Source organism: Parasteatoda tepidariorum, chromosome 9, assembly GCF_982258835.1.
Source record: "Parasteatoda tepidariorum strain Cologne lab strain chromosome 9, Ptep-v5.0, whole genome shotgun sequence".
Taxonomy (NCBI): domain Eukaryota; kingdom Metazoa; phylum Arthropoda; class Arachnida; order Araneae; family Theridiidae; genus Parasteatoda; species Parasteatoda tepidariorum.
The window spans coordinates 93,305,076-93,326,340 of NC_141763.1; the positions used below are offsets into that span (position 1 = coordinate 93,305,076).

The 21,265-nt window shown below is 33.0% G+C and overlaps 1 protein-coding gene across 1 annotated transcript in view; it reads right to left on the reverse strand.

Moving 5' to 3' along the window:
* LOC147804340 (uncharacterized) overlaps nt 1-21,265 on the reverse strand; it is an 80,832-nt gene that overhangs the window by 11,730 nt on the left and 47,837 nt on the right. The window contains exons 11-21 of the mRNA XM_087151535.1: nt 21,096-21,256; nt 19,855-20,052; nt 17,796-18,087; nt 14,911-15,071; nt 13,667-13,864; nt 11,608-11,899; nt 8,723-8,883; nt 7,479-7,676; nt 5,420-5,711; nt 2,535-2,695; nt 1,185-1,382 (exon numbers count right to left, since the gene is read on the reverse strand). Of these exons, the coding sequence (XP_087007661.1) occupies nt 1,185-1,382; nt 2,535-2,695; nt 5,420-5,711; nt 7,479-7,676; nt 8,723-8,883; nt 11,608-11,899; nt 13,667-13,864; nt 14,911-15,071; nt 17,796-18,087; nt 19,855-20,052; nt 21,096-21,256 (2,312 nt within the window). The remainder of the gene's footprint in view (nt 1-1,184; nt 1,383-2,534; nt 2,696-5,419; nt 5,712-7,478; nt 7,677-8,722; nt 8,884-11,607; nt 11,900-13,666; nt 13,865-14,910; nt 15,072-17,795; nt 18,088-19,854; nt 20,053-21,095; nt 21,257-21,265) is intronic.

Consider the following 21,265-nt stretch of genomic DNA (forward strand, 5'->3'; position numbering starts at 1 on the left):
CCTGCCCTGGCTGTTCGATATAAGTTCCGCACCCGGTTTGCACTAATCACAGTGCTGACTTAAAATAGTCTCAGTAGTAGACAATCCCCCATCCGTCAGACTAACCGGAAGTAGTCTTCTTGGTTTTCTTCTCCATGTAAGGCAAATGCTGATTAGTTCCCTCAAAAAGTCCTCAACAAAGGCAAATTTCTCCCAATACTTGCTCCAGGAGTTCCCCTGTTCTCTGCATTGGGTTCAAAATTACAAGGCTATGAAGTAGAACATTAGTAGTCCAAAATTGAGTTGGCTGTTCTACGATAGTTATAATATAAAATAATTATGAGGGTACATAATGGGAGTTATTTTATGGGAGTTATTAATGGGGAGAAATTTTATTCCGTCAGCAGAAGAATCACCATGTATTAAATGGTGACTGGTGCTGGTTGAATCGTTCGAGGTCAAAAAAGTCCTCGAAGCTCTCATAACAAATCAAGCTTCTGGCACCTGTTTCAAATCCCAGCTATGGCTGGTGGAAATGAATTCCACACCAGGTTCGCACCAACAACATTGCTGACGTAAAATAACCTCAATGGCAGACAGTCCCCTTACAGCCAGACTAGTCGGGGGAAGTCTTCTTGATTTTCCTCTCCAGGTAACGCAAATGCGGGTTAGTTCCATCAAAAAAAGTCCTCCACGAAGGCAAATTTCTCCCTATACTTGCACCAGGAGTTCCCATGTTCTCTGCATTGGATTCAAAACATTAGTAGTCGTAAACCAAAACTGAATTGGCTGTTCAACTGCAGTAATAAATTAAAATAAAATACTTATGAGGGTACTGAATTGAAGTTGGATCATTCTCTGGGTCAGGTCAGAATTATGATCAGAGGATGAATGAATGGGTCCTATCTATAAACGGGCTGTGACGCTTGTGTGGCAAAATCCAAATTTTGGGTCGTACATGGCACCACTGGAAAACAAGAACAATCTCACCCATTGCCTTAAATTCGCTTTGTTATCCATAGCAGGCTAGCTATTATTGTCAAGTAGTATAAACAACAAAATGTTTTTACGTCTGAACTTAAAATATTGTTCGCAATAACTAATTAGCATATTTAAAGTCATTTCCACGAACATTGAGATCTAATGCGTGAACTTCCGAAAATTACATCAAAAAATTATATAAATTAAATAATCATGATTCTTACTTTTTAATGTTGAACACATTTTGTGCCCCTTGATATCTACTATCAAGTGTTTCAGTAATTTAGGTCTGTACAAATCCTTTTCCAACGAGTGGCAGTAATCCTCAGCATCTTCAATGCTATGCGGGAAATGAGGATCGGCATAATAATATGGATTAACGGGAATCCATTCTTTCGTGATGAAGCAGTTAGATAGGAACTCTATAAAATATAGATAAACTGTCATTTTATTTATCTAGAAATTATAAAGTAAATTATTTATAAAATTAAAAATAGGAGAAGACGGAGCAGAGCAGTGTACTTAGTTCAAAATATATTTTAAAAAGTAATTAAAGATGGGTAGGTAAGTAGGTATTTTATTTACGTCGTACTAGAGATGCGCAATGAGCTATTGATATAGACTGAATATGAATATAGACTGAATGGGGTGCTTTCCCAATCCGCCCAAGAGATATGATTCAGGTTAAAGAGGTAAGGTCACTCGAAAAATACCACATAAACGATCAAATACACAAAACTAAGGACAATCAAACATACTATAAGCATACACTAACTGTAGTTGCAATGTCAGCAAGGGTTGGCACTTTAACTTGATCAAAAAATTATCAGAAGTTACAATAAAGACGTAATAAATTATGCAACGAAAACTGTGCAAACCAGTGTTATAGAATGTAATTATTGTCTGATGTGATTATTGGTATAGTTTTACTCATTTCTGTTAAAAAAATCACCTTGTCACTAAAAAACAAACAAACATCATTCCGTGTCGAGTTTTTTATCTTATATTCATAGATACCCGGTAGCTGAGTGGTAGCGCTTCGCGCAGTACTTGGTTCGATCCTCGGGCCGGGCAAGGTTGACTCAGCCTTTCAGCCTTTCATTCCTGTCTGTCGATAAAATGAGTACCAAGCATGCTTGGGAACTAAACACTAGGGTTTCGCGTTGGGCTCACCACACAATCGGAATATCTGCTCTTGCGGAATATTGCTTATGGAGATATAATTACTCGGATACGGACAACTAGGGAACTAGAATTAATACGATACGAGTATATTTATTATGATATGGAGATAGAATTATTCGGATACGGAGAACTAGAAAACTCGAATTACTAGGATATGGAGATAGAATTGTTTGGATACGGAGAACTAGGAAACTACAATTAATAGGATACAGATTTATTTACTAGGATAATAGGAGGATAATGGTATATATATATATATGAAATACCGGGAAATGGCCCACACATTCCTCTCCTACTATCTTAGTCAACACTGCCATTAAGATATTTTGTTGAGTTTTTGAGGAGATATTTGCATAATTAAAGAATTAAATGACTAAAGTAGGAATTACCATTTAAATCTGTGACGCTTGTCGTATCTGGCAGAGTTTTAATAAAGTCCGTGCTTTGTGTTGCATCTGGCATGGTTTCACTGAAGTCTGTGCTGAGTGTTGCATCTGGCATGGTTTCACTGAAGTCTGTGCTGAGTGTTATGTCTGGCAACGTTTTGTCGCTATATTTAAAACAAATGCAGTAGTGTTAGAATACTTAGAAATGTTTTGTAAGCATTATAATAAAAAATGGAATTTATCAGTCCAATTCATTGTCGCCAATCACCCACTCTGTTGGAGTAATTAAAGAAAACTGAAAAACTTAATTGTTTGTTATATTTATAACTACTAATTATTCATCCATTATCCCAATTCTGAGAAAATAGTACAAGATTTAATTGAACGAAGTCAATATAAAGAAATTCAAATATTAAATCGATATATCATGAAATACCAATATATATTATATTATCAAAATAACAATATTAAAACAATATTCTATTAATAAATCGTAAATATGATTAATTTTGAAAAATATCAAAGCGCAATAATAGCAAAAAATATCAACATTTGATAAATACCAAAAATTACCGACGCTTGATAAATACCGATTATCGATAAATGCTGAAAAATACCGATAATGGTTAAATACCGACTTTGCCATAATCCAATGAGTAAAACCTTTTTTCGCAAGCAACTTTCTTTTCTCGGATTGAAGGACATTGGCGAGAGTTGGCTACTTTGTTAGCTGCCATTTTTTTGGTTGAGAGTGGCGGTACAATAAATGCATTGGAGTATTTCTTGTTTCAAAATATTTAGTCCTAAGCAAAAAAATTAGTCGTTTTTGTATGCCTCTTTGAAAAAGGAGCTATCAAAAGAAAAATATAACTCGTGCAGTTTAGCCGATCACTGGTCTAGTGGTTACTGTACTGGACTACGGAGTTAGTGGTTGTAGGTTCGAATCCCTCCTTAGGCGTAGATGTAAATTTTTTTAAAGATCATGTTCAATGTTTTGGAGTCTGAGATTTAAATGTTCTCAATGAGAGAAGAAAAATAGCCATTTTGTTTGCATCGCAAATATTGATAATTAAGAGGCATCGTTAAAATTCTTTTTAAATTTTTAGATATTATAAATTATTTTTTATTATATAAAAAAGCTTGCTTCAATACATGCTTAAAATATTCTAAGGGATTTAACATCGTCCATCTTGAATGATGCTACTTATATGTACAATTTCAGTCAAAATTATATCTCAGAACTAATATTTACAATAACATATAATTATTTAATTTTTCGATGCTGGGACCATAGATCTATTTTCTAAATTGCTTTAGAATAAAATAGCAAGATAATTAGATCGCAAGTTCAAAGACTATAATGTAAAAATAAAAAAAATTAGTGCGTGGAGTCCCTCCGCGCGGAAGAAGTTAAACTTCGCAACCTGCGACGTTAATTGTAGAAGAATCAGCAGTCGTAGAAGGATCACTAGTTCTATTCAACGACTCTTTTTCCTGCTCAGCTCGCTTCCGTGCTCTGTAATCACGGTAATATTGTGCATTTTTCCCTCTTGAACCAGTGGAAGTGCTTGTGGTTGACTCATCGTCTCGCCCTGGAAAATGTATTTGTATTAATAATGTATGTGAATGCGTCATAATGTAATTTCAGAAGAGAAAACTTAACAATCAATTGATATTCACAAGAGACGTACCTTGACATAACCTTAAATCCGTCGCATTGTCCGTGGGATTGTTTTCACTCATTTTTTACAATTGTTATCCACTAAATTTGAAAATAAAAAATACTACCCTATTAAATTATATGTGTATCAAAACAAACTGAAAAAATATTTATAGAAAAACAATATTTTTATTATTTTTATGCTAGTGAGAACCAAAACAATATGGAAATGAATGAGGGAAAACTGGATCCTACCACGTGATTTCCCGGCCAATAAAAATGTAGCGTTAAACGTTTAACGCAACCTTGTTGGAAGTCGCATAAGAAGCATAACTTCAAAAAATTTACTCCGAGTTTCATATGGAATTCAGTTAAGAGTAATAAAGGCAGATTTAAATTCACAAGATTCATAATTTAATTCACAGAAAGATTTTTAATTGTGGATTTAACATCATCTTTTCTTTTTTATTTGAATATCATTTTTTAAATAAGCATTTTTAAAGTAATATATATGAAACGGTTTGAAATTATTGAATGTATTACCAGATTTCAGTTTCTTTTTTATTGTGGAAGCCATATTCATACAAAATTTTAAACTATAGAAAAAATTGGGGGAAAAAAAAAGACAAACAAATTAATTAGAATAAATTCAAAATCTCACGTTTTTAAAATATTGTTATTTATTATTATGATTATTCATTCCTATTGTATTCCAAATTTTCTCGATATATATTACCGAAAATATTGTTAACTATTTTCTAAAAATAGACTTATTCTACTTTCAAAAATAATGCTTTTTTTTATTTTTTTATTATCCTTTACTCACATTTAGCCGTAGTGGCTCAGGGGATAGAGTGTTCACCTTTCAATGAGGTGGACCGGGTTCAAATCACAGAAGTGGCTGGTAGATAGGAATTCCGCACCCGGCTCGCACTGACCACAGTGTTGACGTAAAATATCCTCAGTGATAGACGGATCACGAGTTAGAGTTCCCTAGCCGTCTGGCTAACAGTGAGAGGCTTCGAGGTTTTTCCATGTAACACAAATGCGGGTTAGTTAGATCAAAAAAGCTCTCCGCGAAATCAAATTTCTCCCGATACTTGATCCAGGAGTTTCCTTGTCTTCTGGGTAGATTCAAAATTACAAGGCTACAGAGTTTAACATAAATTGTCGTAAACTCAATTGGGTCGTCTGTGCAATTACGGTTATAAAAATAAAAATTACTCACAGTGGTGTAGTGTTAGTAAGAAAAGTCCAGTCTGGCGTCCTGGTAGGTGTTGAATGCTTCACGCAAAAGTAAGGTACACTCTTTGCATGTTGAATTAGAAACAGGGATTCATTTTTTATGAGCATGATCGCATTCTGTTTACCCCAAGCTATATCCAAATTAAATTCTTTCAAAAAAAGTTTTACTAATGATCCCGCATTTCCTTCATATATTTCTACCTGAGAATCAGTAGCGAAAATAAAATGTTCCTTGTTAATCCGCACAGGCTCGAAATATACTGTGTTTTTCCTATCTGAAATGTAAGGAAATAAATTCAGTTTACGTTATATGCAATATTTGAATTCATAAATTAATAAAAAATAAATAAATTAATTAATATTGCATATAATGCATATGCCCTACTCAACACAAAATGTAGTAATATATGTTTTAAAAATATGAGATAGAAATGTTTACATGTTTGTAAAAGATGTAGCAATTAATTTCCCAGCTCATTAACAAAACGTCAAAGCGTTTGCATCGTAACAAAAGGAAGAAACGTGACTGAAGCATTTTTAATTACATTAATAATTTAATAATTTATAACTATAATTTCGAACGATAATCAATGACATTCGATAATTAATAACATTCGGATAAATTATAACATTCCGATAAATTATAATATAGGTTATCCGCAGTTCACATACCTTGCGTTATTAATTATTAATTATCTGTATAAATAAATTTTGGATGATTAATTACGAATTTTGAATGAAATCGGTCAAATAATTCCTGAGAAATCTAATTTCAAATTTGACTTGCGAAATTTTCATTTTACTATATAAAATTACTTTTTTTAAAGGATGTAAAGTGAAAAAATATGTATATCTTGCATTTTAAACATTTTTCAACTGTTATTTAATAAAATAATAAGAAGTAATAAATGTTTACTAAAGTTTTTTTTGTATGGAATTATCTTTGCTTAAACTAATCTTATAATTGTATGCAATTTTTTTAAATTCACTTAAAATACTGTTCTTGATGTCGAAATGTACAAAAAGTAAAATTAACTATAAAGGGCCCGAACCTTTGACTTCACTATTGGGACGATATATCCGAGATTGCAGCTACTCTCTAAATTTCGAGGGTATGGAATCATAATTCAGCTAAAAAAAAGGTATGTTTATTTAAAGAAAGTATGTTTTTATGTTGGCCAGGGAAGCCTGGTTGGTAATACGTTGGCCCTGTGTTCGTGAGATCGCAAAATTTTATCCCGCCGGGCGAAGAATCACCATGTATTAAATGGCGACCGGTACAGATTAAGTCTTTCGAGTTTCTCATAACAAATCCATACTTCTGGGGACCGGGTTCAAATCCTAGTGATGACTGTTCGATATGAATTCCACACCCGGTTTGCACCAACCACAGTGCTGACTTAAAATAATCTCAGTGGTAGACAATCCCCCATCCGTCAGATTAACCGGAGGAAGTCGTCTTGGTTTTCCTCTCCATGTAACGCAAATGTTGATTAGTTCCATCAAAAAGTCCTCAACGAAGGCAAATTTCTCCCAATACTTGCTCCAGGAGTTTCCCAGTTCTCTGCATTGGGTTCAAAATTACAAGGCTATGAAGTAGGACATTAATAGCCCAAAATTGAGTTGGCTGTTCAACGATAGTTACAATATAAAATACTTGTGAGGGTACTTAATTGGAGTTAGATCAGTCTCTGGGTCAGGTCAGAATAATGATCAGTAGATGAATGAGTAGAATATGAATAGGTTCTACCTATAAACGGGCTGTGACGCTTGTGTGGCAAAATTCAAATTTTCGGTCACTGGAAAGCAAGAACAATCTCACCCATTGCCTTAAATTCGCTTGGTTATCCATAGCAGGCTAGCTATTATTGTCAAGTAGCATAAATAACAAAATGTTTTTATGTCTGATCTTAAAATATCGTTCACAATAACTAATTAGCATATTTAAAGTCCTTTCCACGAACATTAGGATTGAGATCTAATGCGTGAATATCCGAAGATTACATCAAAAATTCTATAAATTAAATAATCACGATTCTTACTTTCTGATGGTGTACACATTTTGCGCTCCTTGATATCTCCTATCAAGTATTTCAGCATTTTAGGTCTGTACAAATCCATTTTCAACGAGTGGCAGTAATCATCAGCATCTTCAATGCTATGCGGTAAATGAGGATCGGCATAAGGATATGGATTAACTGGAATCCATTCTTTCGTGATGAAGCAGTTAGACAGGAGCTCTATAAAATATAGATAAACTGTCATTTTACTTATCTAGTAATTATAAAATAAATTATTTATAAAGTTAAAAATAGGAGAAGACGGAGAAGAACAGTGTATTTAGTTCAATATATATTTTAAAAATAATTAAAGGTGGGTAGGTACGTAGGTATTTTATTTACGTCGTACAAGAGATGCGCAATGAGCTATTTATATATACTGAATATGAATATAGACTAAATGAGGGTGCTTTCCCACTCCGTCCTGGAGACGTGATCCAGGTTGAAGAGGTAAGTAGGTCACTCGAAAAATACGACATAAACAATTAAATACACAAAACTAAGGACAATCAAACATACTATAAGCATACACTAACTGTAGTTGCAATCTCAACAAGGGTTGGCACATTAACTTGATCAAAAAATTATCAGAAGTTACAATAAAGACGTAATAAATTATGCAACGAAAACTGTGCAAACCAGTGATATAGAATGTGATTATTGTCTGATGTAATTATTGGTATAGTTTTACTCATTTCTGTTAAAAAAATCACCTTGTCACTAAAAAACAAACAAACATCATTCCGTGTCGCGTTTTTTATCTATATATATCCATAGATACCCGGTAGCTGAGTGGTAGCGCTTCGCGCAGTACTTGGTTCGATCCTCGAGCCGGGCAAGGTTGACTCAGCCTTTCATGCCTTGAGTCTGTCGATAAAATGAGTACCAAGCATGCTTGGGCTCACCACCCAATCGGAATATCTGCTCTTGCGGAATATTGCTTATGGAGATATAATAAATCGGATACGGAGAACTAGAAAACTAGAATTACTAGGATATGGAGATAGAATTGTTTGGATACGGAGAACTAGGAAACTACAATTAATAGGATACAGATTTATTTACTAGGATAATAGGAGGATAATGGTATATATACGAAATACCGGGAAATGGCCCACACATTCCTCTCCTACTATCTTAGTCAACACTGCCATTAAGATATTTTGTTGAGTTTTTGAGGAGATATTTGCATAATTAAAGAATTAAATGACTAAAGTAGGAATTACCATTTAAATCTGTGACGCTTGTCGTATCTGGCAGACTTTTAATAAAGTCCGTGCTTTGTGTTGCATCTGGCATGGTTTCACTTAAGTCTGTGCTGAGTGTTGCATCTGGCATGGTTTCACTGAAGTCTGTGCTGAGTGTTATGTCTGGCAACGTTTTGTCGCTATATTTAAAACAAATGCAGTAGTGTTAGAATACTTAGAAATGTTTTGTAAGCATTATAATAAAAAATGGAATTTATCAGTCCAATTCATTGTCGCCAATCACCCAATCTGTTGGAGTAATTAAAGAAAGCTGAAAAACTTAATTGTTTGTTATATTTATAACTACTAATTATTCATCCATTATCCCAATTCTGAGAAAATAGTACAAGATTTAATTGAACGAAGTCAATATAAAGAAATTCAAATATTAAATCGATATATCATGAAATACCAATATATATTATATTATCAAAATAACAATATTAAAACAATATTCTATTAATAAATCGTAAATATGATTAATTTTGAAAAATATCAAAGCGTAATAATAGCAAAAAATATCAACATTTGATAAATACCAAAAATTACCGACGCTTGATAAATACCGATTATCGATAAATGCTGAAAAATACCGATAATGGTTAAATACCGACTATGCCATAATCCAATGAGTAAAACCTTTTTTCGCAAGCAACTTTCTTTTCTCGGATTGAAGGACATTGGCGAGAGTTGGCTACTTTGTTAGCTGCCATTTTTTTGGTTGAGAGTGGCGGTACAATAAATGCATTGGAGTATTTCTTGTTTCAAAATATTTAGTCCTAAGCAAAGAAATTAGTCGTTTTTGTATGCCTCTTTGAAAAAGGAGCTATCAAAAGAAAAATATAACTCGTGCAGTTTAGCCGATCACTGGTCTAGTGGTTACTGTACTGGACTACGGAGTTAGTGGTTGTAGGTTCGAATCCCTCCTTAGGAGTAGATGTAAATTTTTTTAAAGATCATGTTCAATGTTTTGGAGTCTGAGATTTAAATGTTCTCAATGAGAGAAGAAAAATAGCCATTTTGTTTGCATCGCAAATATTGATAATTAAGAGGCATCGTTAAAATTCTTTTTAAATTTTTAGATATTATAAATTATTTTTTATTATATAAAAAAGCTTGCTTCAATACATGCTTAAAATATTCTAAGGGATTTAACATCGTCCATCTTGAATGATGCTACTTATATGTACAATTTCAGTCAAAATTATATCTCAGAACTAATATTTACAATAACATATAATTATTTAATTTTTCGATGCTGGGACCATAGATCTATTTTCTAAATTGCTTTAGAATAAAATAGCAAGATAATTAGATCGCAAGTTCAAAGACTATAATGTAAAAATAAAAAAAAATAGTGCGTGGAGTCCCTCCGCGCGGAAGAAGTTAAACTTCGCAACCTGCGACGTTAATTGTAGAAGAATCAGCAGTCGTAGAAGGATCACTAGTTCTATTCAACGACTCTTTTTCCTGCTCAGCTCGCTTCCGTGCTCTGTAATCACGGTAATATTGTGCATTTTTCCCTCTTGAACCAGTGGAAGTGCTTGTGGTTGACTCATCGTCTCACCCTGGAAAATGTATTTGTATTAATAATGTATGTGAATGCGTCATAATGTAATTTCAGAAGAGAAAACTTAACAATCAATTGATATTCACAAGAGACGTACCTTGACATAACCTTAAATCCGTCGCATTGTCCGTGGGATTGTTTTCACTCATTTTTTACAATTGTTATCCACTAAATTTGAAAATAAAAAATACTACCCTATTAAATTATATGTGTATCAAAACAAACTGAAAAAATATTTATAGAAAAACAATATTTTTATTATTTTTATGCTAGTGAGAACCAAAACAATATGGAAATGAATGAGGGAAAACTGGATCCTACCACGTGATTTCCCGGCCAATAAAAATGTAGCGTTAAACGTTTAACGCAACCTTGTTGGAAGTCGCATAAGAAGCATAACTTCAAAAAATTTACTCCGAGTTTCATATGGAATTCAGTTAAGAGTAATAAAGGCAGATTTAAATTCACAAGATTCATAATTTAATTCACAGAAAGATTTTTAATTGTGGATTTAACATCATCTTTTCTTTTTTATTTGAATATCATTTTTTAAATAAGCATTTTTAAAGTAATATATATGAAACGGTTTGAAATTATTGAATGTATTACCAGATTTCAGTTTCTTTTTTATTGTGGAAGCCATATTCATACAAAATTTTAAACTATAGAAAAAATTGGGGGAAAAAAAAAGACAAACAAATTAATTAGAATAAATTCAAAATCTCACGTTTTTAAAATATTGTTATTTATTATTATGATTATTCATTCCTATTGTATTCCAAATTTTCTCGATATATATTACCGAAAATATTGTTAACTATTTTCTAAAAATAGACTTATTCTACTTTCAAAAATAATGCTTTTTTTTATTTTTTTATTATCCTTTACTCACATTTAGCCGTAGTGGCTCAGGGGATAGAGTGTTCACCTTTCAATGAGGTGGACCGGGTTCAAATCACAGAAGTGGCTGGTAGATAGGAATTCCGCACCCGGCTCGCACTGACCACAGTGTTGACGTAAAATATCCTCAGTGATAGACGGATCACGAGTTAGAGTTCCCTAGCCGTCTGGCTAACAGTGAGAGGCTTCGAGGTTTTTCCATGTAACACAAATGCGGGTTAGTTAGATCAAAAAAGCTCTCCGCGAAATCAAATTTCTCCCGATACTTGATCCAGGAGTTTCCTTGTCTTCTGGGTAGATTCAAAATTACAAGGCTACAGAGTTTAACATAAATTGTCGTAAACTCAATTGGGTCGTCTGTGCAATTACGGTTATAAAAATAAAAATTACTCACAGTGGTGTAGTGTTAGTAAGAAAAGTCCAGTCTGGCGTCCTGGTAGGTGTTGAATGCTTCACGCAAAAGTAAGGTACACTCTTTGCATGTTGAATTAGAAACAGGGATTCATTTTTTATGAGCATGATCGCATTCTGTTTACCCCAAGCTATATCCAAATTAAATTCTTTCAAAAAAAGTTTTACTAATGATCCCGCATTTCCTTCATATATTTCTACCTGAGAATCAGTAGCGAAAATAAAATGTTCCTTGTTAATCCGCACAGGCTCGAAATATACTGTGTTTTTCCTATCTGAAATGTAAGGAAATAAATTCAGTTTACGTTATATGCAATATTTGAATTCATAAATTAATAAAAAATAAATAAATTAATTAATATTGCATATAATGCATATGCCCTACTCAACACAAAATGTAGTAATATATGTTTTAAAAATATGAGATAGAAATGTTTACATGTTTGTAAAAGATGTAGCAATTAATTTCCCAGCTCATTAACAAAACGTCAAAGCGTTTGCATCGTAACAAAAGGAAGAAACGTGACTGAAGCATTTTTAATTACATTAATAATTTAATAATTTATAACTATAATTTCGAACGATAATCAATGACATTCGATAATTAATAACATTCGGATAAATTATAACATTCCGATAAATTATAATATAGGTTATCCGCAGTTCACATACCTTGCGTTATTAATTATTAATTATCTGTATAAATAAATTTTGGATGATTAATTACGAATTTTGAATGAAATCGGTCAAATAATTCCTGAGAAATCTAATTTCAAATTTGACTTGCGAAATTTTCATTTTACTATATAAAATTACTTTTTTTAAAGGATGTAAAGTGAAAAAATATGTATATCTTGCATTTTAAACATTTTTCAACTGTTATTTAATAAAATAATAAGAAGTAATAAATGTTTACTAAAGTTTTTTTTGTATGGAATTATCTTTGCTTAAACTAATCTTATAATTGTATGCAATTTTTTTAAATTCACTTAAAATACTGTTCTTGATGTCGAAATGTACAAAAAGTAAAATTAACTATAAAGGGCCCGAACCTTTGACTTCACTATTGGGACGATATATCCGAGATTGCAGCTACTCTCTAAATTTCGAGGGTATGGAATCATAATTCAGCTAAAAAAAAGGTATGTTTATTTAAAGAAAGTATGTTTTTATGTTGGCCAGGGAAGCCTGGTTGGTAATACGTTGGCCCTGTGTTCGTAAAATCGCAAAAATTTAACCCGCCGGGCGAAGAATCACCATGTATTAAATGGCGACCGGTACAGATTAAGTCTTTCGAGTTTCTCATAACAAATCCATACTTCTGGGGACCGGGTTCAAATCCTAGTGATGACTGTTCGATATGAATTCCACACCCGGTTTGCACCAACCACAGTGCTGACTTAAAATAATCTCAGTGGTAGACAATCCCCCATCCGTCAGATTAACCGGAGGAAGTCGTCTTGGTTTTCCTCTCCATGTAACGCAAATGTTGATTAGTTCCATCAAAAAGTCCTCAACGAAGGCAAATTTCTCCCAATACTTGCTCCAGGAGTTTCCCAGTTCTCTGCATTGGGTTCAAAATTACAAGGCTATGAAGTAGGACATTAATAGCCCAAAATTGAGTTGGCTGTTCAACGATAGTTACAATATAAAATACTTGTGAGGGTACTTAATTGGAGTTAGATCAGTCTCTGGGTCAGGTCAGAATAATGATCAGTAGATGAATGAGTAGAATATGAATAGGTTCTACCTATAAACGGGCTGTGACGCTTGTGTGGCAAAATTCAAATTTTCGGTCACTGGAAAGCAAGAACAATCTCACCCATTGCCTTAAATTCGCTTGGTTATCCATAGCAGGCTAGCTATTATTGTCAAGTAGCATAAATAACAAAATGTTTTTATGTCTGATCTTAAAATATCGTTCACAATAACTAATTAGCATATTTAAAGTCCTTTCCACGAACATTAGGATTGAGATCTAATGCGTGAATATCCGAAGATTACATCAAAAATTCTATAAATTAAATAATCACGATTCTTACTTTCTGATGGTGTACACATTTTGCGCTCCTTGATATCTCCTATCAAGTATTTCAGCATTTTAGGTCTGTACAAATCCATTTTCAACGAGTGGCAGTAATCATCAGCATCTTCAATGCTATGCGGTAAATGAGGATCGGCATAAGGATATGGATTAACTGGAATCCATTCTTTCGTGATGAAGCAGTTAGACAGGAGCTCTATAAAATATAGATAAACTGTCATTTTACTTATCTAGTAATTATAAAATAAATTATTTATAAAGTTAAAAATAGGAGAAGACGGAGAAGAACAGTGTATTTAGTTCAATATATATTTTAAAAATAATTAAAGGTGGGTAGGTACGTAGGTATTTTATTTACGTCGTACAAGAGATGCGCAATGAGCTATTTATATATACTGAATATGAATATAGACTAAATGAGGGTGCTTTCCCACTCCGTCCTGGAGACGTGATCCAGGTTGAAGAGGTAAGTAGGTCACTCGAAAAATACGACATAAACAATTAAATACACAAAACTAAGGACAATCAAACATACTATAAGCATACACTAACTGTAGTTGCAATCTCAACAAGGGTTGGCACATTAACTTGATCAAAAAATTATCAGAAGTTACAATAAAGACGTAATAAATTATGCAACGAAAACTGTGCAAACCAGTGATATAGAATGTGATTATTGTCTGATGTAATTATTGGTATAGTTTTACTCATTTCTGTTAAAAAAATCACCTTGTCACTAAAAAACAAACAAACATCATTCCGTGTCGCGTTTTTTATCTATATATATCCATAGATACCCGGTAGCTGAGTGGTAGCGCTTCGCGCAGTACTTGGTTCGATCCTCGAGCCGGGCAAGGTTGACTCAGCCTTTCATGCCTTGAGTCTGTCGATAAAATGAGTACCAAGCATGCTTGGGCTCACCACCCAATCGGAATATCTGCTCTTGCGGAATATTGCTTATGGAGATATAATAAATCGGATACGGAGAACTAGAAAACTAGAATTACTAGGATATGGAGATAGAATTGTTTGGATACGGAGAACTAGGAAACTACAATTAATAGGATACAGATTTATTTACTAGGATAATAGGAGGATAATGGTATATATACGAAATACCGGGAAATGGCCCACACATTCCTCTCCTACTATCTTAGTCAACACTGCCATTAAGATATTTTGTTGAGTTTTTGAGGAGATATTTGCATAATTAAAGAATTAAATGACTAAAGTAGGAATTACCATTTAAATCTGTGACGCTTGTCGTATCTGGCAGACTTTTAATAAAGTCCGTGCTTTGTGTTGCATCTGGCATGGTTTCACTTAAGTCTGTGCTGAGTGTTGCATCTGGCATGGTTTCACTGAAGTCTGTGCTGAGTGTTATGTCTGGCAACGTTTTGTCGCTATATTTAAAACAAATGCAGTAGTGTTAGAATACTTAGAAATGTTTTGTAAGCATTATAATAAAAAATGGAATTTATCAGTCCAATTCATTGTCGCCAATCACCCAATCTGTTGGAGTAATTAAAGAAAGCTGAAAAACTTAATTGTTTGTTATATTTATAACTACTAATTATTCATCCATTATCCCAATTCTGAGAAAATAGTACAAGATTTAATTGAACGAAGTCAATATAAAGAAATTCAAATATTAAATCGATATATCATGAAATACCAATATATATTATATTATCAAAATAACAATATTAAAACAATATTCTATTAATAAATCGTAAATATGATTAATTTTGAAAAATATCAAAGCGTAATAATAGCAAAAAATATCAACATTTGATAAATACCAAAAATTACCGACGCTTGATAAATACCGATTATCGATAAATGCTGAAAAATACCGATAATGGTTAAATACCGACTATGCCATAATCCAATGAGTAAAACCTTTTTTCGCAAGCAACTTTCTTTTCTCGGATTGAAGGACATTGGCGAGAGTTGGCTACTTTGTTAGCTGCCATTTTTTTGGTTGAGAGTGGCGGTACAATAAATGCATTGGAGTATTTCTTGTTTCAAAATATTTAGTCCTAAGCAAAGAAATTAGTCGTTTTTGTATGCCTCTTTGAAAAAGGAGCTATCAAAAGAAAAATATAACTCGTGCAGTTTAGCCGATCACTGGTCTAGTGGTTACTGTACTGGACTACGGAGTTAGTGGTTGTAGGTTCGAATCCCTCCTTAGGAGTAGATGTAAATTTTTTTAAAGATCATGTTCAATGTTTTGGAGTCTGAGATTTAAATGTTCTCAATGAGAGAAGAAAAATAGCCATTTTGTTTGCATCGCAAATATTGATAATTAAGAGGCATCGTTAAAATTCTTTTTAAATTTTTAGATATTATAAATTATTTTTTATTATATAAAAAAGCTTGCTTCAATACATGCTTAAAATATTCTAAGGGATTTAACATCGTCCATCTTGAATGATGCTACTTATATGTACAATTTCAGTCAAAATTATATCTCAGAACTAATATTTACAATAACATATAATTATTTAATTTTTCGATGCTGGGACCATAGATCTATTTTCTAAATTGCTTTAGAATAAAATAGCAAGATAATTAGATCGCAAGTTCAAAGACTATAATGTAAAAATAAAAAAAAATAGTGCGTGGAGTCCCTCCGCGCGGAAGAAGTTAAACTTCGCAACCTGCGACGTTAATTGTAGAAGAATCAGCAGTCGTAGAAGGATCACTAGTTCTATTCAACGACTCTTTTTCCTGCTCAGCTCGCTTCCGTGCTCTGTAATCACGGTAATATTGTGCATTTTTCCCTCTTGAACCAGTGGAAGTGCTTGTGGTTGACTCATCGTCTCACCCTGGAAAATGTATTTGTATTAATAATGTATGTGAATGCGTCATAATGTAATTTCAGAAGAGAAAACTTAACAATCAATTGATATTCACAAGAGACGTACCTTGACATAACCTTAAATCCGTCGCATTGTCCGTGGGATTGTTTTCACTCATTTTTTACAATTGTTATCCACTAAATTTGAAAATAAAAAATACTACCCTATTAAATTATATGTGTATCAAAACAAACTGAAAAAATATTTATAGAAAAACAATATTTTTATTATTTTTATGCTAGTGAGAACCAAAACAATATGGAAATGAATGAGGGAAAACTGGATCCTACCACGTGATTTCCCGGCCAATAAAAATGTAGCGTTAAACGTTTAACGCAACCTTGTTGGAAGTCGCATAAGAAGCATAACTTCAAAAAATTTACTCCGAGTTTCATATGGAATTCAGTTAAGAGTAATAAAGGCAGATTTAAATTCACAAGATTCATAATTTAATTCACAGAAAGATTTTTAATTGTGGATTTAACATCATCTTTTCTTTTTTATTTGAATATCATTTTTTAAATAAGCATTTTTAAAGTAATATATATGAAACGGTTTGAAATTATTGAATGTATTACCAGATTTCAGTTTCTTTTTTATTGTGGAAGCCATATTCATACAAAATTTTAAACTATAGAAAAAATTGGGGGAAAAAAAAAGACAAACAAATTAATTAGAATAAATTCAAAATCTCACGTTTTTAAAATATTGTTATTTATTATTATGATTATTCATTCCTATTGTATTCCAAATTTTCTCGATATATATTACCGAAAATATTGTTAACTATTTTCTAAAAATAGACTTATTCTACTTTCAAAAATAATGCTTTTTTTTATTTTTTTATTATCCTTTACTCACATTTAGCCGTAGTGGCTCAGGGGATAGAGTGTTCACCTTTCAATGAGGTGGACCGGGTTCAAATCACAGAAGTGGCTGGTAGATAGGAATTCCGCACCCGGCTCGCACTGACCACAGTGTTGACGTAAAATATCCTCAGTGATAGACGGATCACGAGTTAGAGTTCCCTAGCCGTCTGGCTAACAGTGAGAGGCTTCGAGGTTTTTCCATGTAACACAAATGCGGGTTAGTTAGATCAAAAAAGCTCTCCGCGAAATCAAATTTCTCCCGATACTTGATCCAGGAGTTTCCTTGTCTTCTGGGTAGATTCAAAATTACAAGGCTACAGAGTTTAACATAAATTGTCGTAAACTCAATTGGGTCGTCTGTGCAATTACGGTTATAAAAATAAAAATTACTCACAGTGGTGTAGTGTTAGTAAGAAAAGTCCAGTCTGGCGTCCTGGTAGGTGTTGAATGCTTCACGCAAAAGTAAGGTACACTCTTTGCATGTTGAATTAGAAACAGGGATTCATTTTTTATGAGCATGATCGCATTCTGTTTACCCCAAGCTATATCCAAATTAAATTCTTTCAAAAAAAGTTTTACTAATGATCCCGCATTTCCTTCATATATTTCTACCTGAGAATCAGTAGCGAAAATAAAATGTTCCTTGTTAATCCGCACAGGCTCGAAATATACTGTGTTTTTCCTATCTGAAATGTAAGGAAATAAATTCAGTTTACGTTATATGCAATATTTGAATTCATAAATTAATAAAAAATAAATAAATTAATTAATATTGCATATAATGCATATGCCCTACTCAACACAAAATGTAGTAATATATGTTTTAAAAATATGAGATAGAAATGTTTACATGTTTGTAAAAGATGTAGCAATTAATTTCCCAGCTCATTAACAAAACGTCAAAGCGTTTGCATCGTAACAAAAGGAAGAAACGTGACTGAAGCATTTTTAATTACATTAATAATTTAATAATTTATAACTATAATTTCGAACGATAATCAATGACATTCGATAATTAATAACATTCGGATAAATTATAACATTCCGATAAATTATAATATAGGTTATCCGCAGTTCACATACCTTGCGTTATTAATTATTAATTATCTGTATAAATAAATTTTGGATGATTAATTACGAATTTTGAATGAAATCGGTCAAATAATTCCTGAGAAATCTAATTTCAAATTTGACTTGCGAAATTTTCATTTTACTATATAAAATTACTTTTTTTAAAGGATGTAAAGTGAAAAAATATGTATATCTTGCATTTTAAACATTTTTCAACTGTTATTTAATAAAATAATAAGAAGTAATAAATGTTTACTAAAGTTTTTTTTGTATGGAATTATCTTTGCTTAAACTAATCTTATAATTGTATGCAATTTTTTTAAATTCACTTAAAATACTGTTCTTGATGTCGAAATGTACAAAAAGTAAAATTAACTATAAAGGGCCCGAACCTTTGACTTCACTATTGGGACGATATATCCGAGATTGCAGCTACTCTCTAAATTTCGAGGGTATGGAATCATAATTCAGCTAAAAAAAAGGTATGTTTATTTAAAGAAAGTATGTTTTTATGTTGGCCAGGGAAGCCTGGTTGGTAATACGTTGGCCCTGTGTTCGTAAAATCGCAAAAATTTAACCCGCCGGGCGAAGAATCACCATGTATTAAATGGCGACCGGTACAGATTAAGTCTTTCGAGTTTCTCATAACAAATCCATACTTCTGGGGACCGGGTTCAAATCCTAGTGATGACTGTTCGATATGAATTCCACACCCGGTTTGCACCAACCACAGTGCTGACTTAAAATAATCTCAGTGGTAGACAATCCCCCATCCGTCAGATTAACCGGAGGAAGTCGTCTTGGTTTTCCTCTCCATGTAACGCAAATGTTGATTAGTTCCATCAAAAAGTCCTCAACGAAGGCTAATTTCTCCCAATACTTGCTCCAGGAGTTTCCCAGTTCTCTGCATTGGGTTCAAAATTACAAGGCTATGAAGTAGGACATTAATAGCCCAAAATTGAGTTGGCTGTTCAACGATAGTTACAATATAAAATACTTGTGAGGGTACTTAATTGGAGTTAGATCAGTCTCTGGGTCAGGTCAGAATAATGATCAGTAGATGAATGAGTAGAATATGAATAGGTTCTACCTATAAACGGGCTGTGACGCTTGTGTGGCAAAATTCAAATTTTCGGTCACTGGAAAGCAAGAACAATCTCACCCATTGCCTTAAATTCGCTTGGTTATCCATAGCAGGCTAGCTATTATTGTCAAGTAGCATAAATAACAAAATGTTTTTATGTCTGATCTTAAAATATCGTTCACAATAACTAATTAGCATATTTAAAGTCCTTTCCACGAACATTAGGATTGAGATCTAATGCGTGAATATCCGAAGATTACATCAAAAATTCTATAAATTAAATAATCACGATTCTTACTTTCTGATGGTGTACACATTTTGCGCTCCTTGATATCTCCTATCAAGTATTTCAGCATTTTAGGTCTGTACAAATCCATTTTCAACGAGTGGCAGTAATCATCAGCATCTTCAATGCTATGCGGTAAATGAGGATCGGCATAAGGATATGGATTAACTGGAATCCATTCTTTCGTGATGAAGCAGTTAGACAGGAGCTCTATAAAATATAGATAAACTGTCATTTTACTTATCTAGTAATTAGAAAATAAATTATTTATAAAGTTAAAAATAGGAGAAGACGGAGAAGAACAGTGTATTTAGTTCAATATATATTTTAAAAATAATTAAAGGTGGGTAGGTACGTAGGTATTTTATTTACGTCGTACAAGAGATGCGCAATGAGCTATTTATATATACTGAATATGAATATAGACTAAATGAGGGTGCTTTCCCACTCCGTCCTGGAGACGTGATCCAGGTTGAAGAGGTAAGTAGGTCACTCGAAAAATACGACATGAACAATTAAATACACAAAACTAAGGACAATCAAACATACTATAAGCATACACTAACTGTAGTTGCAATCTCAACAAGGGTTGGCACATTAACTTGATCAAAAAATTATCAGAAGTTACAATAAAGACGTAATAAATTATGCAACGAAAACTGTGCAAACCAGTGATATAGAATGTGATTATTGTCTGATGTAATTATTGGTATAGTTTTACTCATTAATGTTAAAAAAATCCCCTTGTCACTAAAAAACAAACAAACATCATTCCGTGTCGAGTTTTTTATCTATATATATCCATAGATACCCGGTAGCTGAGTGGTAGCGCTTCGCGCAGTACTTGGTTCGATCCTCGAGCCGGGCAAGGTTGACTCAGCCTTTCATGCCTTGAGTCTGTCGATAAAATGAGTACCAAGCATGCTTGGGCTCACCACCCAATCGGAATATCTGCTCTTGCGGAATATTGCTTATGGAGATATAATAAATCGGATACGGAGAACTAGAAAACTAGAATTACTAGGATATGGAGATAGAATTGTTTGGATACGGAGAACTAGGAAACTACAATTAATAGGATACGGATGTATTTACTAGGATAATAGGAGGATAATGGTATATATATATGAAATACCGGGAAATGGCCCACACTATCCTACTATCTTAGTCAACACTGCCATTAAGATATTTTGTTGAGTTTTTGAGGAGATATTTGCATAATTAAAGAATTAAATGACTAAAGCAGGAATTACCATTGAAATCTGTGACGCTTGTCGTATCTGGCAGAGTCTTAATAAAGTCCGTGCTTTGTGTTGCATCTGGCATGGTTTCACTGAAGTCTGTGCTGAGTGTTGCATCTGGCTTGGTTTCACTGAAGTCTGTGCTGAGTGGTATGTCTGGCAACGTTTTGTCGCTATATTTT